Source organism: Beta vulgaris, chromosome 8 (assembly GCF_026745355.1).
Source record: "Beta vulgaris subsp. vulgaris cultivar EL10 chromosome 8, EL10.2, whole genome shotgun sequence".
Lineage (NCBI taxonomy): Eukaryota > Viridiplantae > Streptophyta > Magnoliopsida > Caryophyllales > Amaranthaceae > Beta > Beta vulgaris.
Genome location: NC_079209.1, coordinates 11,438,638 through 11,446,597, shown reverse-complemented (window position 1 = coordinate 11,446,597; position 7,960 = coordinate 11,438,638). Strand labels below are relative to the sequence as shown.

At 37.2% G+C, this 7,960-nt stretch overlaps 2 protein-coding genes across 2 annotated transcripts; one reads left to right on the top strand and one right to left on the bottom strand.

Annotated features, from left to right (window-relative positions):
- The first annotated feature begins 700 nt into the window (after positions 1-700).
- On the top strand, positions 701-4,709 carry LOC104882838 (cardiolipin synthase (CMP-forming), mitochondrial). Its single transcript, XM_010667253.4, has 8 exons — positions 701-1,512; positions 2,160-2,226; positions 2,463-2,537; positions 2,657-2,708; positions 3,343-3,428; positions 3,498-3,572; positions 3,813-3,907; positions 4,179-4,709. Exons 1-8 carry the CDS (start codon positions 1,055-1,057, stop codon positions 4,270-4,272), a joined length of 1,002 nt encoding a protein of 333 aa, XP_010665555.1. The 5' UTR covers positions 701-1,054; the 3' UTR covers positions 4,273-4,709.
- A 682-nt stretch (positions 4,710-5,391) lies between these two features.
- On the bottom strand, positions 5,392-7,741 carry LOC104882839 (pentatricopeptide repeat-containing protein At1g61870, mitochondrial). Its single transcript, XM_010667254.3, has 2 exons — positions 7,240-7,741; positions 5,392-6,447 (listed from the first exon to the last, which is right to left on the bottom strand). Exons 1-2 carry the CDS (start codon positions 7,667-7,669, stop codon positions 5,609-5,611), a joined length of 1,269 nt encoding a protein of 422 aa, XP_010665556.1. The 5' UTR covers positions 7,670-7,741; the 3' UTR covers positions 5,392-5,608.
- Between the last annotated feature and the right edge of the window lie 219 nt (positions 7,742-7,960).

Genomic DNA, 7,960 nt, shown 5'->3' with positions numbered 1-7,960 from the left:
TCTCTCGCCCATTTTAGTTTGGTCAGGCGCTCGTGATCCCTCCGCTTGGCCATAGCCCACTGGTTTAGGCAGTAGATACTATACAGTATACACCTGTTTTTGGCGAGTTCTTGTCCAAATTATCCACGAAAGTAAAAACTTTTTAAACAATGGGATGTAGTATGTATTTAGGGCGAGCATTAGGTGATAGCCTAGTGGTGTTGGCATCGTCTCCGATTCCACGGATTATGGGATCGAGTCTCACCCATTGTAAGGAAAGATCCCCCAATTTCCCCCTTCCTTGCAAGAGACTTCATCTTACCTTTAAAAAAAAGTATTTCATCCGTTCTGTTTTAAATGAAACGTTTGCTTTTTCACGTAACCCAATGCGCTTCTTTAATCATTAATATCTTTAATTGCGCAACGTAAAAAATATATAAAATTTATAATTTGATAGTATGCATCGGGACGAATCTAACAAGATCCCACTTGATTATGTTTTTCTTTATATTATAGCGATAAATTAGAGTCAGAGTTGATCAATGAATAGTGTCATTTCATCCAATGTTTCATTTAAAACAAAACAGAGGAAATATATATTTAGCGCAATTCCTAGAAAATTCAAGACTAAGTTATAGTCTTGGAGTTAGGCCCTGTTCTTTTGGACTTATTTTCAATTCAGTCAGGTTAATTTCAGTTCAGTTTGGTTTTGTTCAGTTAATTTCAGTCTAGCTCAGTTTCTTTCTGTAATTTAATTTCTCTCAGTCCAGTTCATTTACTTTCAGACTTCAGTTCAGTTCAGTTCAATTCAACTGCCTCAATCGAAAAGAGCGGGGCCTCACAACAATCGACTAAATGGTCAACCACGTGCGTAGGACACCAAACGTGTCACCTTTCAGGCTTTCACTACTCTTCTTCTTACAATCTAAACCCCGTTAAAACCTCTCCTACGCAATTCTTTCTTTCCCTCCAATTAATTTATTAAGTACACCTTTTCTTAAAAAAAAAAAAAAAAAAAAAAACAACAAATTTCAATTGAATTTGAATGCTTAATTAATCTCAACAACAATCAACAATGGCGATCTTCAGGAATCTATTCAAGATCATCAGAAACCCTAATCTCAAAATCACCACAAAATCAACTCAGCAATTCTCTCTCCTCTCTCGCAACCCTTTTCTCTCTCCTCCTCCTTACTCTCGCTTTCTCTCTCCTCTTTCTTCCGACCTCTTCCTCTCCTTTCCAACCTTCCATGGCCCACTCTTCCTCTCTTCTCCGCCATGGATGCTTTCTCAGTCTGCTACACCTCTTCTCCTTCGCAGCGACGTCGTTTTGCCGTGTAGCTTGGAGCTTCTCCGGAAGACGAAAATGGAGTTTCCGATCAAGTTAGGGTTTGTTGAGAAACCTTCGGATGAGAGGAGAGAGAAAATTGATGATGAGGTTGTTGTTAATGGCGGTGGTTTGCTCGATAGTTTTGTGAATTTGCCTAATTTTATCTCGATTTCTCGATTGATTTCAGGTCCTGTGCTTGGTTGGTAAGCTTTTTTGCTTGTTAATTTCTTTGTTTAGGTTTATGTAGATTAATTAATTAGTACTGCTCTATGTGAACATAATGTAACACATTTTCGCTACTGATATTGTAAAATGACTTTTTTTTTGAACTGATAGTATAATCAATCCTACATTGTTTATAAAATGTGATATCAATCTATCATCTTGCGTTATAGTAATAATGCTATTAGAGGAATGTGAAAGGTTAAGTGGGAATGAGAATATGATTAGTATAGCAACTGCTGTAGTTATTGTCACGGAAATGATTTCTTATGAAGGTTCATGTTAGCTGACCCCAAATCATTCGGGACTAAGGCTTTGTTGTTGTCGTTGTAGCAACCACCATAGACCATAGTACAAATTTGTAATTGTCGGAGTTTATGAAATTGTATAGAAGCAATTTTGCAATAATGTTGAACTTCTGGTAGAAATTTTCACTTAACTGTCTTCTTCTTCTTCTCTGTGTTTCCAATGTATCTGAAATTTTATTCATGAAGGTATATTGTCATTTGACTCTATCTTCTATGTATATTTCCTTTTTCTTCCACCTGTAGATCATAGCTGCATTTTTTACTCCATATAATTAATTTTGGTGGAAGGACTTGTTGACTCCTAATCTAATCTTGTGCAGGATGATTGTAAACGAATGGTATCTTCCAGCGTTTGTGGGTTTGGCAATTTCTGGTGCTACTGATTGGGTGAGTGTATGTTCATTACTTATGTTACTTGGGCTCTTTTTACCTCAAGTATTCATTTCGAATCTTTGGCACTTTGACATGGGTATCAACACTTTATTTTGGGTTAAAATTGTGAATTTTTTTCATAAAAATGCTACACATGTCCGAAATGAGTACCTGAGTCCAAATAACATAGGTTCAATACAATACTATCATATAGTTTAATGATCGGGATCCTAAGTCTTTTGTTGATGTAGTTGGATGGATATGTCGCCAGGCGGATGGGCATCAATTCTGTAGTTGGATCTTATCTAGATCCTCTTGCGGATAAGGTAAAGGGGCTAGATCACCCTTTAGGCTTCTTGACTATGACAATTTTGAACACAATATACAGATGATTCTCTGGGACACTTATCTGAATGTTCTTCCATAATGCATTTTGGTGGTGCAGGTTTTGGTTGGATGTGTTGCTGTAGCAATGGTAGAGAAAGGACTTCTACACCGTAAGTACTAAGTAGCCTATCTGTTTGCTTGTGTGTTAATGAAGAGATGTCTATTACGATAATACAATGTGGGTTTTGTTCTTCGTAAAGACGTGCGTCTGATGCATTTCCGAGTAATTGAATACAATTTTAGACTGAATTCAGCAATAGCTTGCTGAACAATAATCTGTGCTGATTAAAATTTCAGCATCTTTCATTCTCAATTAGCAGAGAAATACATGGTTTTTCCTCGAATTTGTTGCTTTTAGGTTCAGTTTGCATTGCAAATTCCAGTCCATTATCTGAAAGTCTGAACTCTGAACTATGGATGACTGCCATCTAAATATGGAATGGAGCAATTGTCATGTTTATTTTCTTTAATTTTCTGTGGTTTATGTTGTTATTGGTTCGAGTTCTATTTTATGGTCATTTGGCATCAATTTATATTCTTCACTCCAGATTAATGTATATTATAGGCCTTTTGGGTTGTGTCAACTGTCAAGTCTGGAATATATGCTTGAATTAGTTATTTGCCTTTCATGGACGCTTCATATCCGGGCTATCTGCTTAGTATGGGGCCTTGCTGTTAAACAGTAAATATAGAACCACTTCATGTGTGGCAAATAAATTTAAAAGCTTTAATTGTAATGTGAAGCTGGACTTGTAAGCCTCGTGGTACTGCGGGACGTAATGCTTGTTGGTGGTGCGGTGTACAAAAGAGGCAGTAGCTTAAGTTGGCAGGTAAGTTTCCTCACTTGGACTGGTTTATTTCTTGCTTTGGTGCTTTATAACCAGAGCTTTTTTATGCAGTGGAAGAGCTGGTATGATTTTTTCAACCTTGACGGAACGCGTCCCGAGAAGGTTGAGCCTTTATTTATCAGCAAGGTGAGTCATGTGATGTATGTGGAATTTAGATCTCACTGCCAACCGAGGTATTTGAGGACTTGAGGGTTGTGAAACAATTCCTTATCTGATGATAATTTTATATTTAGAGCAAATTAGGAGGTAACAAACAGGAAATCAATTTAGTTCATGGTTTACTATCAAAAGAGATCATTCCCCCTATTCTTAGGTAGTGAATTTGAATCGGCCATGCTGTGCACTGATGACGGCTACTCGGTACAGGTGAATACAGTTTTCCAACTCATCTTAGTCGCTGCTGCCTTGCTGCAACCTGATTTGGGAACTTCAGAGACTCAAGCATACATCACATATCTGAGGTAAATTGGTACATAAGCTTTGTTGCTTGACCCTATGGTACTTCAGCTCAGGTACTCGTGTCGGTATGGGTATGGTGGATGTGTTTGACTTGCTATTTTATGAAAAAGTTTCCATGTTTTTGGCCCAAAATGAAGTGTCAAAGTTCCATACCCTTGTCTTCATTGAGAATTTGACACAGGTACAACGAAAAGTCCTTTTTTAGTAACATAGGTTTGACCATATTGTTGCATGAGCTACAATTAAGAGGTTAATATATGTAATTTGGTGTAGCTGGCTGGTGGCTTCTACAACAGTGGGCTCTACAGCTGCATATGGAATGCATTACATGAGGAACAGATCCATCTCTATTGCAAGGAGCCATTGACCTAAAATTTTGGCACTCATTTCTTAAGTTGCTGAATGGTTGCACTTCATGGATCACCTGTGCACAATGCTGAGAAGGTTGGCCCGTCAGACTGTCTTCTCCACATCATGCGGTACTGGCAACGAAGCTCATTTTCAAATGCCTGTAGACTAGACAAAAAAGTTTACTCAGCCATGCTTCATGTTCAAGTCTCCTCAAGTAGTAGAGACTGTATCTCTTTGAGTTCCTGAAAATAGTGAAGACAAGCGAAAGCCGGACTCTTGCCCCCAAAATTGCTAGACAGATCAAGACGATCAAATAATTTTGTAACCGGCCCTTCCATCTGTGTTTTCGCCATTTTGTAAATTATAATGTTAGGTTAGAAACCCTAAGAGGCGTAAAGACATGTAAAGGAGGGACTATATCAGGAATATCAAGTGTTCCATTTGTTGCGTATACATGCTTTACATCACCATTACAAGATACCCCGACCACCAGAAATAACCCATCTAGTTTTGATTAATGACTGCATACAAAAAAGATCAGTTCTATCGCAAATAATTAATTAACATGGCAGCAAAAAGATCATCCATAGGTTGATTAACCAACAATTAATTTAAGAGAATATTGAGAAATGAATAGGCAAACCTATTGACTATTGTTCCTGTGGAATCATCTTAAATTCTAATTACGGTAAAGATGACAGTTGTTATTTCACATCAAAAATTGATTTCTAATTCTGGATGTTCGTTGATGAAGCACATAAGAAATTTATTATCTACCCTCATCACTCGTCAGTTCTGGAGCTGGTGAAAACATTATTTCACTAGTCTTGAAAGGTTATAGTTGTCCCTAACAAGCTCTCATGGACTTATACTATGGAGATTAGTAATGTCCATATAATCAACTTCTTGTTGGGTTTTAAATTTGTTAATGAAATTCTATTCTAGGGATGCTCTCAAATCTCAATACACAAGTGCATGGGCAGGTTTAGAAAACACACATTTGAAATATTTGAATTTTTTTGTTTACATGATAAAAATAAGCTACCCTGTCATTTTTGCAAATGCTTACATACACCTTGGAAAGGCAGCTCCCATATCGTCGTCCATGATCAACCAACAACGACGAGAATGCCCGGATAGATAATGCACAAAGCCATTATTAGGTCAATAAAGAATGAGTATTACAACTAAAAAAAGAAATATCAGCAAGTAAAAGTAACATCTTATGACCTTATCTTCTGTTGAGAAAAAAAAACCCTTAGTTTCTTGGCTTCAGCACAAAGGTTACAAAGGTGGTACTCAAGCAGGCATCTCAACTACAATGCTAATCCTAGTTCTTGTATTCTGTCCTTCTACTGGGACAGCTTCTCTTCGGTTTCTTTCCAAAGATCAGCGTTCTTTGGAAATTTCTCCTTGATTTGAGCAACAAGCTCCTTAGCTTCTTCAACCTTTGCAATGCTTACGAGTCCTTCCACGAGAGATTTCATGGTTGTAAAATTTGGAACCCAATTTTTCTCCATACACTCTTTTGAAATCTGCAATGCAGTCTCGTAATCTCCACCTTGACACAAGAAGTAGATAAGAGTGAAGTAGCAACCAGTGTCAGGTTTACCGCCCTGGGTCACCATAGTCTTAAACAACTTCTTTGCATCCTCAAGTTTCCCTTCCCTACAGAAGCCATGAATCAAAGTAGCGTAGGTAGTTGAATTCGGGTGGGTCCCCTTCTCACGCATCCCATCCAACAAAGCCTTAGCCTCGAATGACCTTCCGAGCTTACACAAACTCTGAATCCGAATATTATACGTGCTAAGACCTGGTGTAATCCCATGCTCTTTCATCAAGTTCAATACCTTCCCCACATCCTCAGTCTTCTGCTCTTTATAAAACCCAGCAATCATATTATTGAATGTTGTTGTGTTTGGTTTACAGTTCTTTCTCCCCATCTCAGACACAACTGAATAACCTGAACTGGACTCACCCGCCTCACAAAAAGCCTTAATCACTGTATTGTAAGTATCAGTATCTGGCTCAATGTTGTATGTTGAAGGGAAATCCGTAAAAATTCTCTTAACCTCATTATGTTTCTTGGCTAAAATGCAAGAAAACAACAAAGAATTGAGTGATTTGACAGTCCTCTGAATACCCAGTTGTTCCATTTGCTCGAAAGTAGTAATGGCATTTTGGATCATACCTGTAAAAGGCATTTGTTCATCAATTTGCTGGAAACAAGCAAGTAAACACACAAACAAAACTTAAGTTTGCAATTTCATGGCCCAACTCGGTGCGAAAATCTAAATCAAAACCAACTACAAATTATAAAAAAGTTCCATTCTCAAAGTCCAATCATAACCCATTTCTACCTTCACTTTTGCCTAGACATATTTGATCTCAGACTGACCTCATCATATCCCTTAATTGAATCTGCAAATTTCAAATCTAAACATCTATATAGAGCACCAGTATCATCACCACTTCCAAAATTTCATTGTCAAAACCCAATTTAATCCTACATATGCCTCATTCCAGTCAGAAATTTTCAAGATCATAGTTCGAAACTGTGCCAAATCCACTATCTTAAACTACAAAAGTACCCGAGAGCTGAACATGACCAAAACCTCAAAATTTAACACCAAGTTCAAATCTTTTTAATGGACCCTACCTTAACCTATGTATCAACTTCAAACCCACACATCCCAGCTCAAACCACAAACCATTTCTTATCATTTCCCAGTTTTAGCAATAACCCAAATCACTAATTTTCTCAAATTCATCATTTCAATCTTCAAAACCAACACAAAATCAAACCCACGTTCAATTTAACCAACCATCATTAATTCAAAGCTCAAAAAACATACAAAACAATAATTCTCCATTGAAAGAAAAGCACCCATTTCACAGTATTAGCAATGACCCAATTAATTAAATCACTCAAAAAAATAGGTCAAGAAACAAAAAAAAAAAATTGATTAGAAACGTTTCATACCAGCTTGTCCATAAAGAACAATAGAGTGAGAAACAAAACGCTCGTTTTGCAAATCAGGACGTTTCTTGAGCTCCTCTAGAAAAACGCGGATACCCTCAAAGTAATTAGACTCAGAAAGCTTAGAAACGGCGATAGAAAAACAGATGCGATCAAGGTGAGATTCAGGGGTAAGTGAAGCTGCCCTGCAAATGTCGAGGATTTTTTCTGGGTTTTTTTCGGATTTGAGGAGAGAGAGAGCTGCCCGAGATTTCTGTTTGCTAGATAAGATTGTTTTTGAATCTGGGCTTAAGATTGATGATGGAGAAGATGAGTACTTTCTCAGTTGCAGAATTGATCTTGATCGAAGGCTGGAGAATAACGCCATTGATTTGTAGCTTGCTTGTGATTTTAGAAGAGAGGAGGAATATGGGAGGTTTTTGGTGAAAATCATGTGTAGAATAGAAAAAGGAAGTAGGGTTTAGTTGGAGGTTTATGGATTCCAGAGTAGTGGAATACTCCCCTTTTTTTTCTACATTTTGTTTGCATTGTACGTTTTTTAAGGCATTTTTTTAAATTTTAACTAGTTTTTAGTCCAGGACGATATCTCAAGTTATTAACATTTATATTATCCTTACTTTCTTTATTAATGCACTTTTCTTTTTGATAAGTGCGTTTTAAACATACTTTATGGACTTCTTTTAACTCATTTTGATCCACTTTCTCCCCTTTCTTCTCTCTTTCT

Coding starts and splice junctions, on each gene's coding strand:
- LOC104882839 (XM_010667254.3), bottom strand. CDS start 7,669: ATGATTTTCACCAAAAACCTCCCATATTCCTCCTCTCTTCTAAAATCA. Junction 6,448..7,239: donor TGTTCTTTATGGACAAGCTG/GTATGAAACGTT, acceptor TGCCTTTTACAG/GTATGATCCAAAATGCCATT.
- LOC104882838 (XM_010667253.4), top strand. CDS start 1,055: ATGGCGATCTTCAGGAATCTATTCAAGATCATCAGAAACCCTAATCTC. Junction 1,513..2,159: donor TCAGGTCCTGTGCTTGGTTG/GTAAGCTTTTTT, acceptor AATCTTGTGCAG/GATGATTGTAAACGAATGGT. Junction 2,227..2,462: donor TTTCTGGTGCTACTGATTGG/GTGAGTGTATGT, acceptor TTGTTGATGTAG/TTGGATGGATATGTCGCCAG.